General features: G+C 40.3%; 1 protein-coding gene across 1 annotated transcript; it reads right to left on the reverse strand.

Moving 5' to 3' along the window:
- Nucleotides 1–600: 600 nt before the first annotated feature.
- On the reverse strand, nt 601–24,958 carry KBTBD2 (kelch repeat and BTB domain containing 2). Its single transcript, XM_023188383.2, has 4 exons — nt 24,617–24,958; nt 12,435–12,938; nt 7,728–7,893; nt 601–3,313 (listed from the first exon to the last, which is right to left on the reverse strand). The coding sequence occupies exons 2-4, from the start codon at nt 12,602–12,604 to the stop codon at nt 1,778–1,780; spliced, it is 1,872 nt and encodes a 623-aa protein (XP_023044151.1). The 5' UTR covers nt 12,605–12,938; nt 24,617–24,958; the 3' UTR covers nt 601–1,777.
- Between the last annotated feature and the right edge of the window lie 6 nt (nt 24,959–24,964).

The following is a 24,964-nucleotide window of genomic DNA, read 5'->3' on the forward strand; positions in this document are numbered from 1 at the left end:
ATTAATAAGATCTAGGTACAAGGTAGTTAAGAACATGAAAAAGGATACTTTTCACTTCATGGTAAGACATGGTTATCAGGAAACATTCTTTAAAAACTGCCTTAAATAGCTCTTGAGACAGCTGCAAGTAAAGCTGGGATAAAGAAAACCATTCTGAGTAGCATGAATAGCATAAAAAAGCATAGCAAAAGCCTAATCAGAAGATAAGGCTTATGGGAAAACAATGCAAGATAGGGCTGTAAAGATAATTTAAAGCCAAATTAGAGAGAGCCTTAAATGTTGTAAGGAATCCGGACTTCATTCAGTAGGCAGTGGAGAGATAGTTCAAGTCTATAAACACAATCAATTATGTGCTCTAAGAAGAAACCATTTTGTTTCAGGTGAGGTTCAGGCATCATCTCAAGCTTCTAAAGATGATGATCAGAATCAGATGCTTCTTACATGCCAGCAGGGTAGAAAGACACTAGTCTAAGGAAAGCCTATGCATATCTCTCAATCTTTATCAAACAAAATTTGGAAGAAACCACCTATAACTAGCTAAGCTGACCTAGTAAAATCAAAATTTAAAAAGCAGACCATTCCCATAACAAAAGAAATATAGATATTGAATATATACAATTTATTTAATAAATTAATGTCATTCAAAATACAGTGCCAGAACATGATGCAGTTGAACATGCTAGTAATATTTGTCATGAAGCACCTGTGCTCATGTTAGATTGGCGGCGCCCCACTACTGCTAGTGGTTCCTGGGATTAATGCCAGAGCAGCGCTAGTTATCTGCTCTTCTGCACAGCTAGTGCAGAGAATTCCTGAACAGTTCACCTTACTAATCCTAACCCCCACACGCACACAACAGGTTAAAAAAAACACACCCTGACAGCTAACAGATCTATACACAATCACTCTACAGTAATGCTTGTTATTAAATTAAGATGTAATGACCTGGTTAACCCACTCTAAATCTTGAAGATGGAGAACTACATCAGCAGCAGGTAGTTATATGCATGAGCCAATGTTAACATAATACAGAAAGTGGAGGCTTTTACTGATTAAAGCTCCACGCAGACCCGCACAATGAGGGGCTGGCAATTCTTACTGCAAGCCCAGCAACGTAAGTCCATACCTGGTAAATGACCAGCTGACTGGAAGACCTGTATTCTAGATAGACAAGTATAAGTTAGTGAAAAGAGAATACATGCACCTAATAGTATAGTTAGACTGATCCTGCAGTCAATAGCTTTCCCTGTGTAATACCATAAAATTATGGAAGATCTTCCTCAACTAGAGTATAGGATTTAGACGTTTCTATACCAACATGGACATTAGTGTTAAGTGCAGTTGAATTAATTACACTGAAAACTGTATTCCAGGACTTCAGAACAGAAGCACGGGAATGAAATACACATACTAAAATAACCTCAGCACAATTTGTGATATACCACACTAGGAACAGGAAACTACTTTATAAATGAACTTTTTGAACTATACATACACAGGGCTAACAATGTTAGATAATCCAGATTCTTATACTCTCATGATTACACATAAAGTTTCTCAATTATTGAATAATCTATTTCATATTATGGAAGCATATCTTTCTGTAAGACTCACTGATATATATTATACTGATGCAAATATTAAGTAGGGCATAAAAATAAAATTTATCAAAGATAGATTTTTATGTAGTCATATTTAGTTCTTTCATAGCCTCTTTTGTTTAGCAAAGAAAATGATAAAGCACATAACTCAGGCGTGCACTCCCTGAACTTCCCAACTATACAGGTGGTAGTGCAACCATTTCTCCATCCAGTTCAAACTCTTCTGTCCCATCCGTTGAAAAAAGGTAAGTTGGTGGTTTCCATGGAGACTCTTCAAGGCAGGATGGATAGAGTTTCCCCACAGTGCATCGAAAATCTCTCCCCAAGTCCCACAGTACACGTTCAGATATATGCTGCCGCAGAGACCACCGGTCAAGTTCCAGGTCATATTGGTAGGTGACGTACTTAGCTCGTTCATTTAAGTGGGTTTCTCGCATAAACACACATAGAGAATTTGAGATCACAACAGCTCTAACACAGGGGTCAGAGTACCTCTTAGCAGGGATGTTGGCTGCCATTTTCCACTCATTTTTATTCACGTCATAAATTTCCACAGTTACTGAAGACCCATCTACAGTGCCAGAGGGGAGTCTTATGCCGGAATTGGTAGCAATATGCAACCCTCCAATATAGAAAATTTTATCACCAAAAGCTGCAGCTGAAGCAAAGGACCTACTAGTCTGTCTCATGGCCATTTCTACCCATGAATCAGACCTTGGAAAGTAACAGTACATGAGGTTCAGTGTCATCACATAAATGCAGTCATGAACCACGACTGCTGCACTCCATTGCCAAGCACAAGGTAAAGGGCTTACCATCGTCCACTCATCTTTCTCAGTGTCGTATCTTTCTACAGTCCTCCGATTAAGTTCTCCACCTACGCTATCTCCTCCAATTGCATAGATATAGCCTTCACAGCAAACCAAAGACGGCTTTATGCGGACAAAAAGCATTGGGGTCTTTGGAAACCAGGTATTTTGCTGTGCATCAAACCAATAAAAGCAATTCACAGTTCTGAAGGCAGTCTGAAGTTTGCTTGTTTTACTGTGATTTGTTTTTGTGTTTTTCAGAGGAACTTGACCGCCTGCTATGTAGATATCATTATCAGGTGTTACAACAGTCCCAACTTTATGCAAATCAGCTGGCGGGCTACAGAGCTTGTAAACTTTTTCTGCTTGGGGGCTGTAACAGACAGAAGAGTAAAGACTACAAGGATTTTCTGAAGATGCTTCAATGAAAATCATCATTTCCTCTTTAGTCATCCCAAGTCTTGGTTTGAAAAACTTGGGCATGGACTTATACAGACCTTGAACCACCACTGACTTATCATTGGGTGGCAGACCTTGAAACCAAGCTCTCTGTGTTACTTCTGAAAGTGCATCAATTCTGATTTGGCTAAGAACAGAAGACAAATACTGGGATCGTGATTCTGTGTTATACTCTAGCCACAGCATAGCAGCTTCTCGAACAGTTTCTTCCTTTTCTACATTTAAATTGTCACTACTGAGAATGTCTATCAGTAGGTCATGTGACAGCTGCATGAACGCGTCCTGATGATACACAGCAGTGAACTTGTGCTCCACCATTCTTTTAGCACTCTGTTTTAATTCCTCACAACTGAAGAGATCAGCAAAACTCAACAATCGTACACAATTCTCCGCATTTATTTTTTTAATTAAATATTCTCGACAACGTTGTAACACATCTTCTACCTAGAATGAGAAGGAAAAAAAACAGGCTGATAGGGCCAGGACAGACACATTTTACTTTTATGTAAGACATAAGTAAATTAGTCAGATGCCCACAGTGTAATTTTTATTTTCAGATACACACATCTGGGCTAAGAGATAAGGTCTTCTGGTAGTAATAAAATCAGAAGACTATATAATTTTGCAGTAATTTTTTCCTGTTCAGTGGCCTACTTAACTGTTCTATTTAGGAACCAGTAGTACAACAATAAATAGGTTCTTAAAAAACAAAACAGCCTTAAAGAATAGGCAAGCAAATTCATACATAAGTCATACTTTTCCTAGACTTCATATATAATTGAGAGAACTATACGAAAAAATGTAAACAAATCATAGTATACAGAAAATTATTGTTGTTGAGTAACTGGATTTTGGTTTCCTCAACTTGGACAAGACAGTCACATAAAACCAGCAAATCATGCACAATGAGTAAGAGTAGTTATTTGCCATTCTTATCTAGAGAGGTAAGTTATCAAAGCAACACAAAATAGACTTACGTGAAGTTATAAATTACCTATATTTAAATGACCCATCTTAAGACACTGTAAGCTTCCTAAATTTGTTTTTTCTTAATAAGGTAGATCTCGGTTGAATCAGATGTGCTACCTACTATATTTCTGCAGCATCACAGTGATTAACTAGAAACTGTTTACACTGAGAAGTCAGGTTGCTTGGATTTAAAACTTAAAAGGTTGCTTGGATTTAAAACTTAAATTGGCCAATTAAACTACTTATTAGGAAAGAAGTTTCAAATCTCTAAAGTTCAATTTTCTCTTATATAAAATGGGGAAATAACGGTTATCTACCTCAAATGAGCACTGCAAGGATCAGATGAGAATATATATAAAGTATTAGTACAGCATCTGGTACTGAAACACATGATCACTTCATGTGGTTGATAGTGAAAGTCACATTGGTAGTCACAGAATGCCCCATCTCAGGCTTGCCAGGGAAACATATTCTAAGAGGCAGAGTCCTGTTTTGCATTTGAGCAAGCAGATGTAGTATACGGTTTTCATTAAAATGGCAGAAAAAAACTATAAGGAGCACTGTCAATATTTACAGTAACAAAGTATGCTGGAATCAGATTTTCTTAAAATTCCTTAATGCCTTATGAATTCTGAGAAATGCCTGCTTTTAAAAGAAGGACCAATAAAAAATTAGCTGGGTGTGCTGGTGCATGCCTATGATCCCAGCACTTTGGGATTATAGGAAGGAGGATTTATTGAGCCCAGCAATTCGAGATTGCAGTGAGCTATGACCATGCCACTGCACTCCAGCCTGGGCAACAGAACAAGACATGTCTCTAAAAATAGAAAGTAATGACAACTTGCAAGCTATATAAAGACAGTGCTTACAGTAAACATTTCTCCCTTTGGAAATGTTTGGAATTACTAGCGCAACAGCAAGCTACCCCAGCCTCAATTTCCCCAGAGTTGTGGGTAGAGTAGGACACTAACAATAAGGTTAGTGTATTAAGGAGTAAAGGTTGGTCATATGTTGTAACTCACATCTGTAATGCTAGCACTTTGGGAGGCCCAGGTGAGAGAACTGCCTGAGCTCAGGAGTTTGAGACTAGACTGAGCAACATAAGACGACCTTGTCTCTACAAAAAAATCAAAAAATTAGCCAAGTGTAGTGATGCACGTCTATAGACCCAGCTACTCAAGAGGCTGAGGCTGGGGACAACTTGAGCCCAGGAGATCGAGGCTGCAGTGAGCTGTGATGTCACCACTGTGCTGCAGCCTGGACAACAGAGCAAGACCCTGTCACACACACAAAAAAGAAGTAAAAGTTGAGTATCCCTAATTCAAAAATTCAAAATACAAAATGTTCCAAAATCTGAAATACTCTGAGTGCTGACATGACACTCAAAGGAAATACTCACTGGAGTATTTCAGAGTCTAGATTTTTAGATTAGGGATGCTGAACTAGTCAATATAATCCTAAAATCTGAAAAAACCTGAAATCTGAAACTGGCTGAACTGGATTTCTGATCCCAACCATTTTGGATAAAGGTTTTAATCAACCTATGGAAGACTAAAAAGGAAGGAAACTACATAAAGCGTGAACTGAGTTCTGGTTTCCAGAATTACACCCAGGTGTTGGCATTCAACCAGTGTCATGCATATTCATTCAGCGCATATTTATTAAGTACTTAACAAATATCATGAACAGTGCTCTCCAAATTTAACCTTTGGTCTAAAGGTTCTCCCTTTGAAGAAACTTTCTGAAATACAATGGTATTCCAAAACAGGAGATGAAATGAAAAAAACGTATATTCCTCTTAAAATTTAAAAAGGGAACGTGATGAGGAAATAAAGAGTAAAACAGTTTGTCATCCATAAATATATCAGCCATCACTTGTTTTGTTTAAATACTTCTCCTTAATTGCTCAATATGGTCACATAGCCATTATAAATATTTATCATAATTTCCAAGTTTTCTGTGAAAAGTAATATGAAAAATTAGTACATCTAAGCTCTAAGCAAAAAAAAAAAAAAAAAAAATCGAAACACTTAAATTTAATAAACACTGTTAAACATTACTTTAATTTGGCTGGGGGTGGTGGCTCATGCCTGTAATCTCAGCACTTTGGGAGGCCAAGGCGGGTGGATCATTTGAGGACAGGAGTTCCAGACCAGCCTGGCCAACATGGCGAAACACTGACTCTACTAAAAATACAAAAATTAGCCGGGAATGGTGTAATCCCAGCTACTTGGGAGGCTGAGGCAGGAGAATCACTTGAATCCAGGAGAAAGCGGTTGTAGTGAACCAAAGATTGTGCCATTGCACTCCAGCCTGGACAAGAGTGAAACTCTCAAAAACAAATTACTTTAACATGAAATCAAAATTCTCAGGTATGTTAGGCAGTAAAACACACAAAACCAGTATAATATTTTCACCTATCTCTTTTATTAACAGATTTACATTCCTATCACAAAACTACTTAGTTTATGGGGTAATCAAATCCTATTGTTTTTCCCTTACACATTTTATTAAAAAAAAAAAACCTTTTACCTTCTAAAATATGTAATAAGAAAGTTATATAGATAAAAGACATTACTGGGCCAGGCATGGTGGTTCAGGTCTGTAATCCCAGGGCTTTGAGAGGTCAATGCAGGAGGATTGCTTGAGCCTGGGATTTTGAGACTAGCCTGGGCAACACAGTGAGATCCTGTCTCTACAAAAAATAAAAATACTGGCCGGGTGCAGTGGCTCACGCCTGTAATCCAGCACTTTGGGAGGCCAAGGTGGGCGGATCATGAGGTCAGGAGATTGAGACCATTCTGGCTAACGCGGTGAAACTCCGTCTCTACTAAAAATATTAGTTAAAAAAATTAAAAATAAATAAATGGGCCGGGCGCGGTGGCTCAAGCCTGTAATCCCAGCACTTTGGGAGGCCGAGACGGGTGGATCACATCAGGAGATCGAGACCATCCTGGCTAACATGGTGAAACTCCGTCTCTACTAAAAATACAAAAAACTAGCCAGGCGACGTGGCGGGCGCCTGTAGTCCCAGCTACTCGGGAGGCTGAGGCAGGAGAATGGCGTGAACCCGGGAGGCGGAGCTTGCAGTGAGCTGAGATCCGGCCACTGCACTCCAGCCTGGGCGGCAGAGCGAGACCCTGTCTCAAAAAAATAAATAAATAAATAAATAAATAAATAAATAAGTAAATAATTAGCCAGGCATGGTGGTGGGTGCCTGTACTCCCAGCTACTCGGGAGGCTGAGGCAGGAGAATGGCATGAACCTGGGAGGCAAAACTTGCAGTGAGCAGAGATTGTGCCACTAGACTCCAGCCTGGGCGACAGACAAATAAGTAAATAAAAATACTAGCTGGGCATGGTGGTGCGCACCTTTAGTCATCCCAGCTACTCAGGAGGCTGAAGCAGGAGGATCACCTGAGCCCATGAGCTCAAGGCTTCAGTGAACCATGACTGCCAATGCACTCCAACCTGGGTGACCAAACCAGACCCTGTCTCAAAAACATAAATAAATAAGGTTTAACAATGTTTCCTCACAAAATAAACCACATAATAAACCAATAAGCCACAACTCATGTATGTAACTGAGGAAGAAAATGCTTACCTGTAGGCTGAGTACAGTGGCTCACACCTGTAATCCCAGCACTTTGGAAGGCCGAGGTGGGTGGATCACCAGGTCAGGAGTTCAAGACCAGCCCGACCAACATGGTGAAACCCCGTACTAAATATACAAAAATTAACGCCTGTAATCCCAGCTACTCAGGAGGCTGAGGCAGGAGAATCACTTGAACCTGGGAGGTGGAGGTTGCAGTGAGCCGAGATCACGCCACTGCACTCCAGCCTGGGCAACAGAGAAGGACTCCGTCTAAAAAAAATATCTATATGCTTACCTGTAGGAAGCAAGCTGTTTCATAAAGCTGTTCTACAGTGCTGTCATTCATTGCCAAGTTACCCGTGTATGCGTAAGTTATTATTATCTGTAAGGTGGCAGCATCCACATTCCTCAGGTGTACATGGGTTTGTTTGCTTTCACTTAGTCCACTCATAAACATGGCCCTACAGGGGAGATGGAGAAAACAAAAGTTGTAAGGGTTTTGTGTAAAACAAATGTAGAGCTGAAAAGAACAATTAGACAACAAGAGGTGTTCATTTAGGATATTTACTTATAAGTGAAACTTTTTTTTTTTTTTTGAGACAGGGTCTTGCTCTGTCCCCCAGGCTGGAATGCAGTGGTGCGATCATGGCTTACCACAGCCTCGACCTTCTGGGCTCAAGCGATTCTCAGTCTCCCAAGTAGCTGGGACTACAGGCACGCACTACCACTCCCAGCTATTTTTTTTTTTATTTTTAGTAGAGACAACGCCTGCCTATGTTGCTCAGGCTGGTCTCCAACTCCTGAGCTCAAGGAATCTTCCTACCTCAGCCTCCCAAAGTACTCGGATTACAGGCATGAGCCACTGTGCCTAGCCAATGAAATTTTTTTTTTTCTTTCTTTGAGACAGAGTCTCGTTCTGTCGCCCAGGCTGGAGTGCAGTGGCGCGATCTCGGCTCACTGCAAGCTCCGCCTCCCGGGTTTACGCCATTCTCCTGCCTCAGCCTCCCAAGTAGCTGGGACTACAGGCGCCCGCCACCTCGCCCGGCTAGTATTTTTTTGTATTTTTTTAGTAGAGACGGGGTTTCACCGTGTTCGCCAGGATGGTCTCGATCTCCTGACCTCGTGATCCACCCATCTCGGCCTCCCAAAGTGCTGGGATTACAGGCTTGAGCCACCGTGCCCGGCCACCGATGAAATTTTTAGAGAGACAGATACATGAATAAAATCCAGTCCCAAAGATATACCAGACTATTCCATCATGCCATTTTGAGTGAAAATCTCAAAATTTACTCCTTATATTCATACCATGAAATAATATTCAGCAATAAAAGGGAACTAAGTATTAATATATACTTTAACATAAATGAACCTGAAAACATTATGCTCAGTGAAAGAAGCCACATAGAAAAACCATACAGTGTATGAGTCCATTTATATAAAACGTCCAAAAAAGGAAAATATAGAGAGACAGAAGGTAGATTACTAGTTCCTTAGAACTGTAAGAATGGGGTTTGTGACTATAAATAGACACAAAGTGATGAAAATGCTCTAAATTTAGATTGTGGAAATGGTTGTATAACTCTGTAAATATACTAAAATTCATTTAATTATACACTTAAAATGGGTAGATTTTGTGGTATGCAAATTATATCTCAATAAAGCTGTTAAAAATTCATTTACTCAAACCATTATCTAAAAATATGCAGGACACTTTCCTAAAAATCTATTATATACAGGAAATCATGATGGAAAGGCAACTGGCATGATGGAGAATACAAAGTAGAATGCCCATATATAGGTAAGAGATGAAAACAGGAGAGAAAAGCCTCTGCATGTAGCGGTTAACAGTGAGTGTCACAACAGTCACTAACTTGGCCCCTCAAGGACAGAGATGAAGAAGCCATTCAAAATGGATAAAATGTGGTAGAACATAAGAAGCGATTATTCAAGGGGCATAGCTTGAACATAAGGGCTTATGCAGGAAACTAGAAAATGAATTGGAAAGATGGAGGGCAGTCAGATCACAGAGGGCCTTTAAACGAGACAAGAGAGTCTGAGCTTTTCCTTGTAGATAGTGGGGAAAACCAAAGGCTTTCAAGTTTGAATTTAGCACGACAAAAGGTAAGTGACAGATGTAGGATGAATACTCTAAAGCTGACAGGCTATTCAGAGCTAAAGGCTAGAGACAGGAAAACTGGCAATGAGGCTATGACAATAATATACCTAAGAGGTAAGAAACTGAGTTACACTAGCAGAAATGAATACAAAAACCACTATAGCCGGGCGCTTGGTGGCTCACGCTTGTAATCCCAGCATTTTGGGAGGCCAAGGTGGGCAGATCATCTGAGGCCAGGAGTTTTGAGACCAGTCTGGCCAACATGGTGAAACCCCATCTCCACTAAAAAATACAAAAATTAGCTGCGTGTGGTTGTGGGTGCCTGTAATCCCAGCTACTCAGGAGGCTGAGGCAGGAGAATCACTTGAACCCGGGAGGCAGAGGTTGCAGTGAGCCAAGATTGACCCACTGCACTCCAGCCTGGGCGACCAAAGTGAAACTCTGTCTCAAAAAGAAACAAACAAACAAAACCCGCTATAAAGAGCCAATAGGACCTGGTGATTTTCTTTTTCCTTTTCTTTTTTTAAGAGAGTCTCACCCTGTCGCCCAGGCTGGAGTGCAGTGGTGGTATCTCGGTTTACTGCAACACCCAACTCCCAGGTTCAAGCGATTCTCCTACCTCAGCATCCCAAGTAGCTAGGATTACAAGCGCCCACCACCACGCCTGGCTAATTTTTTGTATTTTTAGTAGAGACAGGGTTTCACCGTGTTAGCTAGGATGGTTTCAATCTCCTGACCTCATGATCCACCCACCTCGGCCTCCCAAAGTGCTGGGATTACAGGTGTGAGCCACCACGCCCAACCAGAAACAGCAAATACTTAATTTCATAATACTGTAAGAGGCTGAAGTACCACAACAGAAGAAGTGCTGAGTAATTCTCAAGCGATTCTCTCATTTTGGGTCTATAATGAACTATACATGTTACCAAAAAATATTAAAACTATTATTCAGAGGTACCTACTAATTCTTGGTGGGACAGACAGAACTGGTAACTCAAACTACAACAGAAGAATGTATTTAGTTCAGAAGGCAAAATCTCTAACATTAAAGATGTGTAGGAGCATTACATGTAGAGATCTTGAAATCTACAATTCTGGGAGCAGAATCTAGTTGAAGAACACTTGGGAAATATCCTGTGGATATGAAACTGTCCCAGGCACAAGATTTTAATGATGGGTGGCTTTAACCCCAAACACATATTGAACTATTTTATTTATTTAATAAATATCTCATTTGTTTTAGGGATAATATACAGTTATCCCTTGGTATCTGTGGGGGACTGGTTGGTTAAGAAATTTCCCAGACTTGGCGAGGTACAGTAGCTCACGCCTGTAATCCCAGCACTTTGGGAGACCAAGGCGGGTGGATCACTTGGGGTCAGGAGTTTGAGACCAGCATGGCCAACATAGTGAAACTCCGCCTCTACTAAAAACACACCAAAAAATTAGCTAAGTATGGTGGTGTGTGCCTGTAATCCCAGCTACTTGGGAGGCTGAGGCACAACAATTGCTTGAACCCGTGAGGCAGAGGTTGCAATGAGTCAAAGACAGCACCACTGCTCTCCAGCCTAGGTGACAGACTCTGCCTTTAAAAAAAAAAAAAAAAAAAATTGTAGGCACAGCAAAGGCAACAACTGGTATTTGAGCCTTAGCTTTTGAAATCGTCATGGTATGTGTTAGGGAATGTGAAGTTTCTGTATCTTCATACGAAGTCAGTCAGCCCTGAAAGTTCAAATGAAATCTGTCCTGTCTACAGCTGCCATTAAAGAACAGTAGAACAGGCAGTGCGGAGTGGCTCACGCCTGTAATCCCAGCACTCTGGGAGGCCAAGGCGGGCAGATCACGAGGTCAGGAGTTTGAGACCAGCCTGACAAACATGGTGAAACCCCATCTCTACTAAAATTACAAAAATTAGTCGGGCATGGTGGTGCGCACCTGTAATCCCAGCTACTCGGGAGGCTAAGGCAGGAGAATCACTTGAACCCAAAAGGCAGAGGTTGCAGTGAGCTGAGAACACACCACCATACTGCACTCCAGGCTGGATGACAGAGCAAGATCATCTCAAAAAAAAAGGACAGCAGGACCAAACTCACTAATGATTGCTGCTTATGGCTGTTAATATTTGTAGTAGAAATATACTGGTCCACATTTAATTCACCTTTCTGTCCCTTTCAAATATTAAGTCAAAATTACCTAAAAGCAAAGAACAAATTAAGCAATTTCTATGCTTTGGCTTCTATTCTGCTCAGGAAACGTACAACAAAGATGCAGAAGATCATAAAAATGTAAAATTAAGCTTTACGTATCTGTATTAGCAAAGAGTAACTAAATTAACTTCTACATTCAGAGGCACAGGGAATACCAACGTTACTAGTTATTAAATATTTAAATCTGGCAAAGAGTCTAGTTAGTATAAAGAAATATGACAAATGGTAATAGTAAAGAGTGAGAAAAAATACATTTCGTAAAGAAAAGTCTTAACATATCTAAAAGCACCAATTTTTACTCTCTAAAAATTACCATTTGAGCCTATGATAACTTGTCAGTTTAAAAACAGGGATCACTGTTTTCTACCTCATTTTAAAACCTCAAAGTGTAAATTATCCCATTTTTCTTTCTCTTTTAATGGAAAAAGAATATTCTAAACTTTTCTGCCTTCCCAACATTAAAATTTTACCTTAGTTAACTGCAACACATTTCTTGTATTCAAACCTTCATAAAACTTCATGTGTCCCTTACACATGCAAGAATGAGATTTGCCAAGTACTACATCATCTGAACAGAAAACTTAAGCAAAACTTTTAAAAACAAAAATTGAGATGTGGCATCTTAAAAAATTAAATAACATTTCAAAGAATTTCCATTTAAAACATTAAAAGTACTTACCTGAAATAAGAGCTACATGTTGCAAGAACCATTTTATGACAAGGGAATTCAGTGCCCTCAACAATTAACACTATGTCAGTAAACAACTGCTGTTCATAAAACAGTTTCAACTGTTCCAACAAGGACACAGCATATTCAGTATTGATCTGCCTCTCGTCTTGAGTGGACATGACTGTATTCCATTAATATCTCCAGGAACAGATTAAAAAAGTCTGTCTTACTGATGGAAGGTCAAGTGAATACTTGAGAAATAAAGGAGAAACCACTTGCTGTTATCTGCAGCATTCAGTACCAAGACTGACACATTCACTAATGAGTAATATCTTGTTACAGACTTAGAATCACTCCTAGGTCATCCTGTATTAATTAGGTTCTTCAGAGTTTTTCAACAGTCTGCAGACATTGTGCTCAAATCTGCAATTGCGCAGCTCATGAGTGAAAGAGAAAAATACACGAGGTAGATTTTGTGGCAACATCCTATGTTCAGTGGATCCTGTGGAGTCACTAAAAAGAAAAAAAGTTAAGTTGTAGTATCTAGGCCAGTACAGTTTTAGAATATAACGTTTAAAATGGCAGCCTTAAATAGAAATCATGTTTATTTGAAGTTCAACTTTAGACATTACCATAAAAGCGAAACATGACAAAAATGAAGATCCTTAGTCTATATTTAAAATTAAAAAACAGAAGAAAATTTACCAGTTGTAATTTCAAGTTAACTTTTGCCTTCTATACAAAATATAACTGTCGCAGAAAATAACAAATACATGAATAAGTACACATTTTTAAAGCTCTTTCAAAATAGATAAATTACCAAAGCCAGATCTCTTATTTGGTAGCAACAAATGATCATAATATGTAAGAAAAAATATTTTTTTAAAAAAACTGCTCTCTTACATAGAGATTTCTCATTCTCCGAATATATTTTAAATACATTCACAAAGTCTTCATATTTAATTTGAACTATATGGTAAATAGATTCAAACTGTTTATTCTCAAATTTGCCATTCAATTCAGTAAGAGAAGTACATGTAATCTGTCTCTTTGAAGAGTGGTTCTTTCCTAGGAATCTTTACGAATAAGAGCATATAATTTTACTTAAAAAAAAAAAAAAACATAAAATGTAATGGATATATGTTCCTACCCAGAAAACTCCGTATTACACAAATATGAATGTTCTCCAAATTAATATGTAAGTTTAATTCAAATCCAATCTAAATCCTATATTCAAGGGATTTATCTGGAAGAATGCACAAAAGTTGCTAAGATATTTAAAGAAGGCCAAGTTTTTCATGATTCTTATGAAAATATTAAATGTATTATAAAACTCCCATAAACCCAAGTACACATAAGAAACTAGATATGACTGGCCGAGCATGGTGGCTCATGCCTGTAATCCCAGCACTTTGGTAGGCTGAGGTAGGAGGATCACAAGGTCAGGAGTTCGAGACCATCCTGACCAACATGGTGAAATCCCATCTCTATTAAAAATACAAAAATTAGCTGGCTGTGGTAGTGCATGCCTGTAATCTCAGCTACTCGGGAGGTTGAGGCAGGGGAATTGCTTGAACCCGGGAAGTGGAGATTGCAGTGTGCCAAGATCGCACCACTGCACTCCAACCGGGGCGACAAAGCAAGACTCTGTCTCAAAAAAAAAAAAAAAGAAAGAAAGAAATTAGATATGATAAAGATAAATATGGTATTCCAAATTAGGCTTTAGTCATACTGCATACCATTCATCAAAAAAAAAAATTCCAGCTGAATAAAAATTTATTTGGAACTCAGTATTCACAACACATGGCAAAGGAATTACAAATCAGGAAAAGAGGAAAATCCCAAATAGAATGCTACTAATATGCTAACTATAAAAACTACCACCTCTTTTTTCACCAACTCTTAAGATGACCCTTGGTTACCATAATGAGAAATGACTCCATCATTAGAATCACTAATATTTTTCCTCACAAAATACCATCCATTATGTCAAAGAGAATATCACATATACTTCCTGACAAACTATACTATTACAGTAACTGCTAACTTGATATACAGTCAAGTTTCCAACCAAGTTAACTGTGAAAGTAACTAAAACAGGTGCAAAGGCAGAGTGAGACTCTGGGTCATTTAAGGTAATAACTTTGCTCTTCCAGAACTGCGTGTTACACTATACACTATAAATCTGAGTTCTACTATTATAATCTCTAAGGCAAATAATACTTAAAATCACTGGCTATTTCCACACATTAATAATGCAGCAAGGCATAGTGTTGTTGAGGGTGTGGAAAAACAAGCGTTCTTACACAGAGGAGTAAGCTGATACATACCCACAATCCCTTATTCAAAACTCTTGACACAAGACACGTTCCAGAATTTAGACTTTTCCAGATTTTATACAGGTATTGTGACACATGTACCCTATATTATAAAACCCTCTCAAGAAGTCTCAGGTAGCAATGGATAATCAAACACATTATCTTTGCTGAGGGAACTATGAATGGTGTGAAAAATAAAGACTATATATAGCCTCATGTTACTTCAGGTCAGGTTTTACTAGCGAAGTTTTTTTTTGTTGTTATTTTTTAACAACGTGATTTTTCAGAGCTTTTTGAATTTTAGAATTGCAAATATCATAGAAAATATAGTATCTGACACTGGAAATGCTTAATACCAATCTAATATATTCATCCTACTTCTAGAAATGTATTTTACAAAAGTATATGCATTAATAAAGTAAAAGTCCTAATCCCAGTAGCTGGAATCAAAATTGTCCCCATCCATGTTTAAACAAGGTAACAGCAACTGGTGGCCAGGGCCAAGACAGATTTAAATCATGCCGCTAGACCCCAGAATTTCTTGCAGGCTACCTGTACAGGCTCACTCTAGTCATTTCATTAACCATATAATAATATGATTTTCTGCAGTGATTTTGGGGACGCCTCATTTATGACTGGGTTTTGCTAGATTTGATTTTTTATCGTATCCATGAAACCGTATTAAAACAAATGAATTCTGTTTCTAAAAAATTACAAAGTCATTATACTCATTAACACAGCCTTATTAGATTCCCCTATTTCCCACTCTTCTTTTGTAATCCAGGATATGTTTTCTTCCTGGAGAGGTAGTCTACATAAAAGTTACCTTAAAATAGGCAGAAAAAGAAAGTCATTCAGATATGACATTTAGTAAATAAACAAGTGTAATTAAAAATAAATTTAAGGCCTGGAGTGGTGGCTCATGCCTGGAATCCCAGCACTTTGGGAGGTTGAGGTTGGTGGATCACTTGACGTTAGGAGTTCAAGAACAGCCTGGTCAACATGGTGAAACCCCATCTCTACTAAAAACACAAAAAAATTAGCTGGACCTGGTGGCGCGTGCTCTAATTCCAGCTACCCAGGAAGCTGAGGACAGGGAATCACTTGAACCTGGCAGACAGAGGTTGCAGTAAGCTGAGATCGCGACATTGCACTCTAGCTTGAGTGACAGAGAGAGACTCTGTCTCCAAAACAAAACAAAAACAAAAAATAATAAATGAAGTAGCTCACCGCTCTGGGAGTACAGACTTCAAAAAGTATTAACTAAAAATGTGAAAGCTTGGCCAGGTATTGTGACTCACGCCTGTAATCCCAGCACTTTGGGAGGCCGAGGAGGGCAGATCACTTGAGGCCTGAGGTCTGGAGTTCAAGACCAGCCTGACCAACATGGCAAAATCCTGTCTCTACTAAAAATACAAAAATTAGCCAGTGGCCCATGCCCGTAATACTAGCTACTCTGGAGGCTGAGGCTGCTTCAAGCTGAAAATCACCTGAACCCGGGAGGAGGAGGTTGCAGTGAGCTGAGATCACACCACTGCATTCCAGCCTGGGCAACACAGCAAGACTCTGTCTCACAAAAATAAAAATAAAAATGTGAAAATGTGCAAAGTTTAGGATGATCAACCAATAATCTTCAAATGCCCACAACACAAACATTTTCTGTAAAAGACTCCTTCCCTCCTAAAAACAAACCTTGAAACCAATACCCTAAATCCTCTGAAGCATTTCAGCATGTACCATATTACCAACTGATGGGACATATTTCACATTTTCTCTTTTCAATAATTACATTTTGTGTATCATTCTATATCTAAAATCAGCATCAAAACGTCAGAAACCCTGTTATCTGTGGAAGCTAGCTTCCCCAGATTAATTCTCAGGCATCAAGGAAACTGCTGACTTAATTTTCTTTGCTGAATGAATGGCTACTTAAATTTAATTCCACAAATGTTTATTGAATACTAAGTGCCAATCACCGCACTTTACATACTCGGATTGAGAGAAGCCAAACACTAAAGCTCCAAAACACCAAGGGCTTTTACTCTTACTACGGATCACAGCCAAAACTACAGCTGTCATTCAAAAACATGGTGTTTTAAAAACCAGCTATTCTAGACCAACTCAAAAGCCAAGAAGCAAGCAAATGAGTGAGGCAAGCTGGGTGTAAGAAACGTTTTTCTTGAAATGTAGCTATCTTGATATTTTACTTCCAAACTTTTAATAGAGACATGAGTGCAAGAAATTTTACTCTTCACCATAAGAAAAATTGTAGTACAGGTAAAATGAGCAAAGGTATCTGGTGCTCAGCCCTACTACAGTGGATCACACAGGAGAAAGGAAACACTTATTGAAGACCTATTTAAACCTTCTGGATTTTATTAATATATGCAATGATTACCTGATTTTTACAAAATAAACTTTTGGTCAGGTGTGGTGGCTCATGCCTGTACTCCCAGCATTTTGGGAGGCCAAGGCAAGAGGGTACCTTGAGGCCAGGAGTTCAAGGTTCAAGGCTGCAGTGAGCTATGTTCATGCCACTGCACTCCAGCCTGGGTGATAGCTAGATTCTGCCTCTAAAATTATAAAAAAAAAAAAAAAAAAGGTTGGGCACAGTGGCTCCTGCCTGTAATCCCAGCACTTTGGGAGGCTGAGGTGGGCAGATCACCTGAGGTCAGGAGTTTGAGACCATCCTGGCCAACATGGTGAAACACCATCTCTACTAAAAATACAAAAATTAGCCTGGTGTGATGGTGCGTGCCTGTAATCCCTGCTACTCAGGAGGCTGAGGAAGGAGAATCGGGAAGGGGAGGTTGCAGTGAGCCGAGATCGCACCAGTGCACTCCAGCCCGGGCAACAAGAGTGAGACTCTGTCTCAAAAAAATTAAAAAAAAATAGTAATAGTAATAAAACTTCAAAAGGTACACTACTCTCTCTTCTCATAACAAAGACAAAATATTTTAGGCTTTGGGAGCCATAAGGTCTCTATCCCAAAGATTTAACTCTTGCTGCAGCCTGAAAGCAGCCAAAGACAATATGGAAACAAATGTTATTTCAATAAAACTTTATTTACAAGAACAGGTTACAGGCCACATTTACCAACCTCTATTTTTAAAAATTTCTATTTATATATATATATATATATAAATATAAATATATATACATAAATATATATATAAATATATACACACACACACACACACACACACACTTTGATTTTTTTTTTAAGAGACAGGATCGCACTATGTTGCCCAGGCTGGTTTTGAACTCCTACGTTCAAGCGATCCACCTGCCTCAGCCTCCCAAAGTGCCAGGATTACAAGTGTGAACCGCAGCACCTGGCTTTACACTGCTTCTTGATGAAATATTTAATTGATGAAATACTTAATCAGTGACTAAAACACATACCTCAAGTTATTTCTGCAAGAAGCATGTTTCTCTTCAGATCACAAAAACAAGGAAAAGCACAAACTTTAAATTCTTGAATACTCAATTACATGTAATTAATATAATCTGCATATATTCCATTTTTCTTCTCAACCAAAATATTCTAACATCTTTTACCTAGTCACACAACTGCTTTCCCCAATTTCTGTTAGTTCCACGGACTTCTGAAACATGTTCTTATCTAGTGTGAGTACCCTTTAATTAAGGTAAAAAAAAAAAAAAGGGGGGGCCAGGCGCGGTGGCTCAAGCCTGTAACCCCAGCACTTTGGGAGGCCAAGACGGGTGGATCACGAGGTCAGGAGATCGAGACCATCCTGGGTAACACGGTGAAATCCCGTCTCTACTAAAAAAATACAAAAAATCAGCCGGGCGAGGTGGCGGGCGCTTGTAGTCCCAGCTACTCGGGAGGCTGAGGCAGGAGAATGGCGTAAACTCGGGAGGCGGAGCTTGCAGTGAACTGAGATCCAGCCACTGCACTCCAGCCTGGGTGGCAGAGCGAGACTCCGTCTCAAAAAAAAAAAAAAAAAAGACATCTCTCCCCAAGATAATCTGTCAAATAAAAATCCATACTGAGAAACAGCTATTCAAAAACACTTAAATTACTGTGGGAAATCCCTGTTACATGCCACAATTCCTGGTATCAGGTGCTTCCAGATTAATAAGAAAGTCCTATATTCTAACACTAATCATTAGAATATATTCCATTGTAAAAAATGCTAACCAGGATAAGAATTAAATCAGTCATGCATAAAATTCAGAATCTATTTAATAAAGTGCAATATACTTTGACATAAAAAGTGCACATATTGTCACTCAAGTCCTGGGCTCAATTCAGTGTTTTTGACTGATTTGCTTGATCGCAGAGAATAGCAAAGATAAGGTTAAAATGTCATACACAGTATGAAATTCTCTCCTCCACTGTCTACACACTTTTTTTTTTTTTTTTTTGAGACAGAGTCTTGCTCTGTCGTCCAGGCTGGAGTGCAATGGCGTGATCTAGGCTCACTGCCACCTCCACCTCACAGGTTCAAGCAATTCTCCTGCCTCAGCCTCCTAAATAGCTGGGATTACAGGCATGCACCATCATGACCGGCTACTTTTTCATATTTTTAGTAGAGATGGGGTTTCATCATGCTGGCCAAGCTGGTCTCAAACTCTTCACCTCAGGTGGTCTGCCTGCCTCAGCCTCCCAAAGTGCTGGGATTATAGGCAGGAGCCACCATGTCTGGCCTCTACTCACTGACTTCTACGAATTATTAGAGGACAAAGTCCTATTTATTTTTAAATCCAAGGACTTCCTACAGAACTCAAAAATTTATAAACTGATTGAAAACAAATGCTAATACATTTTCTCTAGGACGTCCAAGTCTCCAAGGTTCTACTGAGTGAATTCCACCACATAAAAGTTATGAAACATTCTGTTACTAAATGATTGTCAGGATTAGATCCATCAGCAATCAATAGTAACATATAAAACTACTTAAAAATTTGAAACTCTTCCCACAGTAAATGATTTCTAGAGATGACTTAGAGTATTGGGAGAATATTGAAAATACTATGGCATTTTATATCAGAGACCCGAGTGTCCTTCGATTTTCATACCCCAAGGGGATCTAAGAACTAATATTCCACTGAAACCAAGAGACAACTGTGTTTCTATTCAACAAATTTAAGTTGGTTGTCTGAATTCCTCACTTAACTTTCCTACAAAATAACAGTGTTAAAAAGGGGTTTAACTCCTCACTCTAAGCAGCAAAATATGACCAAAAGTATATCAGCAAAGAAAATTTACACAAAGCAAATACTACTTTAATACTCATAAAGAGATAATAGTGACAGTGAATTTGTTTTACAGATTCTGATTATTAATATTAAAGGATAAGGAACCAAGATTAAAGGTATGAAATGTTGAAATTTTTAAAAATCCCAAATACTTTAAAGATATCAGAGGTTGATGGCAGTGTTTTGGTTTTTTGAGGGGAGGCAGTGGGGGGGAATAGATGTCTAATTTCACTTTGAAACCAAGTTTTCATTCCTAGAGGTGTGTACTTTGTAGCATCCTCCCACTGAGTAGCCTGGAAACACAAATAGAAGCAAAGCAAACTTTTCCAATGTTAACCAGGCAGAATATAGAGATCAAGGAACAAATACAGGATTAAAGAACTATTGAACATGATAAAGAGATCAATCAGCAATTAACTGAGCTGTGGATGAAAAAGGAAGGATAAAAAGATGGGAAAGACACTGCTAGCAAGGCCTGCCTGCTACAGTAAGTACAGTAGTAGGTACAAAGTTTCCACTGGACAGGAGTTTTAGTGATCATAGCATGGTGATGATCGCAGTTAACAATAATATATCGCATATTTCAAAACTGCTAAAGATTCTAAATGTTCTCACCACAAAAAAGTAGATGAGGTGATAGATGTTAACAGCCTGATTTAATCATTCCTCAATGTGTACATAGATTGAAACATCACATTGTAGCCCATAAATACATACAATTATTACTTGCCAACTAAAAATAAAATAAATTATACAGTAGGCATGAAGGATAGGTCTCCCCCCAGGAAGGGCAGTGCAGCTATAAATCATTCACCTGTAGGAAGCACATTCAAACTGTAAATTACTAACTTAGGGATTGCTGCATCTCACAATGCTACAAATGTTAATAGAAAAGATTAAAAATGTTTATTGGAAAAGATCCAAGGCATTCTCCATGGAGGTCAACTGTTGAAAAAAAAAATTGAGTACGAACCCAAACTACTTGGGTTAAAGCTCCAGTTCTGCAACTTAATAGTTCTGCGGCCCTTTGTAAGTTATTTATTCTCTATGCCTCAGTTGGCTCATATATAAAATGGGGTTAAAAGTAGAACTCTAAATGAATTGTTCTAGGGTTATATTTCATACTTGGTTCAGTACCTGACACACAGCACTACTACATATTCGAAATTATTTGTATTAACCCACTACTATAGCACTACTACATAAATATTCAAAATTATTTGTAGCACTTTCCCAACTCCTGGATTCCCCACCTACACCAGGTCTAAAGATTCCAGTTTCAAAGTCTCAGCACTCTCTTTTCATTCTGTCTAAATGGTATTTTACTTAAGAGAAATCCAATGTTTTTAGAGAATATTGGGGCTTTTTTGCAAACATTTGACATCTGAAATCTGAATTCAGTGTTCTAAAATATTGATACTTTTTTCTTTTTTCCTTTTCTCACACATTATAATTTATTTTGATGGTACAAACAATGAAACAAACTAGTGCTTAAAAAAGACTAATCTTGAGAAGGCTGATGTCAGTGTAAAAAACTAAATCAGAGTCCAGGAAGGCACCAGTCATAAAACAAGCCTTTCTTTATTTCAATGAGATAGTTTTCTCCTTAGGAAGGACAAGAGATCAGTGCTAGAAACAGTATGCTTTCAAGTTATCAAAACAACCATGACAGTTGAGAAATGTCTGGAAAAGACCATTTGGTCTTTAGATTGTCAACTGCTACACAAACAGAATTTTCTTGGAGTTGTGACAGGCATCAATTAAAAAAACCAAAAAAACTCAAAAACCTGGCCTTTTGAAGAATCTATCAAGTTTTTAAAATTTCAGCATACTCGCAGTGAGCCGAGATCACGCCACTGCACTCCAGCCTGGTGGACAGAGCGAGACTCCGTCTCAAAAAAAAATTTCAGCATGGCCTCACCTACTCTAGTCACATTCTGAGCTTAGGTCTCTTCCTCTGTGTTCTCTCTTTCCAATCACACTGAGAGATAACATGGCTCCATCAGGTTAATTATGCTCAGCACTCTAAGTAAATTCGGGTCACAAGTATAAGCTGTACTATATTATGATTAATAAGTTATCTCACTTTTAAAAAATCAAACAAGAACATAAAGCTTTTTCCTCTCAGCTCTGCAGAATGACTTAAGAAAGCTGGGGAAAGGTGGCCAGCGTGATGGCTCACGCCTGTAATCCCAGCACTTTGGGAGGCCCAGGCGGGAGGATCACGAAGTCAGGAGCGAGACCATCCTGGCTAACTCCGTGAAACCCCGTCTCTACTAAAAATACAAAAATTAGCCGGGTGTGGACTACTCAGGAGGCTGAGGCAGGAGAACGGCGTGAACCCGGGAGGCGGAGCTTGCAGTGAGCCAAGGTCGCGCCACCGCACTCCAGCCAGGGCAGCCTGGGCAACAAAGTGACACTCCGTCTCTTTGAAAAAAGAAAAGAAAAATTACTTTAGATCGGCCAGACGCGGTGGCTCACGCCTGTAATCCCAGCACTTTGGGAGGCAGAGGTGGGCGGATCACGAGGTCAGGAGTTCGAGACCAGCCTGACCAACAATAGTGAAACCTCGTCTCCACTAAACATACAAAAATTGGCTGGGCCTGGTGGCACACACCTGCAATCCCAGCTACTCAGGAGGCTGAGGCAGGAGAATCGCTTGAACCCTGGAGGCAGAGGTTGCAGTGAGTCGAGATCGTGACACTGCACTCCAGCCTGGTCAACAGAGCAAGATTCCATTTCAAAAAAAAAAAAAAAATTTACTTGAGATCAACCTGTCATTTCTAATACTGAGTTATTTAAGTATCACTTAGTCTATTCAAACTCTACAAAACTGAAAACATTAAGCTAACAAACGACTTCAAAATTTTCACTCATATTTTACGACACCAGGACCAATCCTTTTTCCTGGCCTTAGGAAAGTGGGCAAAGAGAAGAGGGGAAGGGGGACTCTTTTTTAAATGTGTAACATCTTTGGAAAAACCCATGTATCATTTGGCTTTTAAGACTGCATTCAAGTTTCCAGGAATTTACCTTGCACATCTAATGTTCAATGCTTAGGAATGAAAAGCTCAACATTTCTACCAACCAGAAGAAAATCTATGGAGGAGCATGGACATATGTACTGATACCTCTATTCCCTCCCATCTCCTTACATGCCCTGTGAATAACATAAATTAACAGATTTTATAATGCTTCTTATGGGAGCAAAAAAGGCAGTAGAGTTATAGCACTCATGAAGTCTTCCTACAAAACTGTGCAAAGAAAACAGCACTATGTGGAAACGTGTGGACTACAGAGCACGCTCAACAGAAAGGCCCACAGCACTCCAGAGTTACGGACAGAACACAACCTCTTGAGGATTCCAGGCTCCAACCTAAAAGGGCTTCAATAAGCACTAAGCCAAGAGAAGATCAAAGTGATGAAGTAAGCTTAACATTAGTTATCAGCCAGATGGAAAGAATAGCAAAATTCCACATCATCGAGATTGGAAAACAACCGACTGGCTTTTCAATTTACTTTAGGTCAGAAAAAACAGTCGGGGAAAAAAGTCCTTATCAAAGGTTAACCAAACTAAGTCATTCACAATTACAAGGAATCTAAGATCCATACTACTCAAATTCGGCAAAAATGTACAACTTAGAGGGAAGGGGGGGAATCCCTGTTAAATTAGTTGCCTCGATAAAAAGAAAATATCCTTTTGGTCAGTGCACAGCGTTGGTAGGGTTTCGTTTCTGAATGCTCAGTGAGCCCGACGTACAGATTCATGTATAAACAACACGTGACCAGTCCTGTCCCCTACGTCTTCAGGAGCCTAATAGACACAGAAGATAGTTCATACAAACATCTTAAAGTTCATTTGTATTTTGAATTATTTTCCTATTTTCACTGGTAGGGGTCACCGTGGTAGCCCGTGGAATGGACACTCCTCTACCTTTTGAGGCAGGTGAAGAAAGAGTTCTTAGATAGCTAAGCCCAGGGGGAAAAAAAAAACGTTAACTCAAAATAATTACTCCACATCAAACTAAGAGATTTTTCTATTCCCCGGTTTTTCAATTCGTAGGGAGAGGGAGGTGGTCGAATTCAAGGAAGTTAAAGATTTTACTTTGCGTACACAATTTTCCGTTTCAAAGGGCAGTTTCTGCTTTCTTTTTTAAGTCGATATAGCCCGCAATAGGAACTCTGTTCGTCTAGACCTCTCTTGGTACTCAGATGTACCGGGGGAAACATAGAAAGAAAGGGGTGTCCTCCTTCGGCCCACCATGTCGCGAACACGTCGCGAGTCTTTAAAGGAAACAGCTCTACTTCGGTAAGGGCGGGCGCGAACCGAGGCCAGGGTGCCGCCCGGGAGCCCCGCGGCCGCCAAGGCGCCCGGTGCCTGGGCCGGAAACGCCCAGTGAGCGGCGGACCGGCCCGGAGCCCCGCCGCCCTGGGGCCGCCGCGGGGTGCGGAGGGCGGCGCCGGCCGGCCGCGCCCCTCCCCCGCCCGCGACGGAAGCGTCTCGGGTTTGAAAGACGCCGCGGCCGCCGCCCCCTACCAGCCACGCCACAAAGGGCCGAGCCCCCTCCGGCCACAGCCCTCCTCCCGGGCCCCTCCACAGGTCGCCGCGAGCTCCCCGCCCGCCCGATGCTGGCGTCGCCTGCTCACCCGCGTCCCTCGGTCTTGGGTGAGATCCGGTCCAGCCGGCGGCCCAGTCCACACTGGGCCCCTCTGGCGCGGCGGCGGGGGCGTGGCCCTCCTGCCGCGGCCTCGACCGGGGTCTCGCCTCCGCCTCCGGCCGAGGAAGGCTGGCGCCGCCGCCTCTTCCTTCCGGTTTCCCCTCGCACCCTCCCTCGCTCGGTCCGTACAGCGCGGAAAGCAGCGTCCTCTGCGGGCGCCGCCGCACGCTCCTCAGGGCCCGACCACCGCCAGACTCCTCCCCCGGGAGCCGCGGCGCCCGCCCGCGCCGCCTCGTCAGCCCGGGGCCGCGAGACGCCGGGCCCGCCGCTCCCGCCC

The sequence above is a fragment of the Piliocolobus tephrosceles genome, chromosome 8, assembly GCF_002776525.5.
Source record: "Piliocolobus tephrosceles isolate RC106 chromosome 8, ASM277652v3, whole genome shotgun sequence".
Taxonomy (NCBI): Eukaryota; Metazoa; Chordata; class Mammalia; order Primates; family Cercopithecidae; genus Piliocolobus; species Piliocolobus tephrosceles.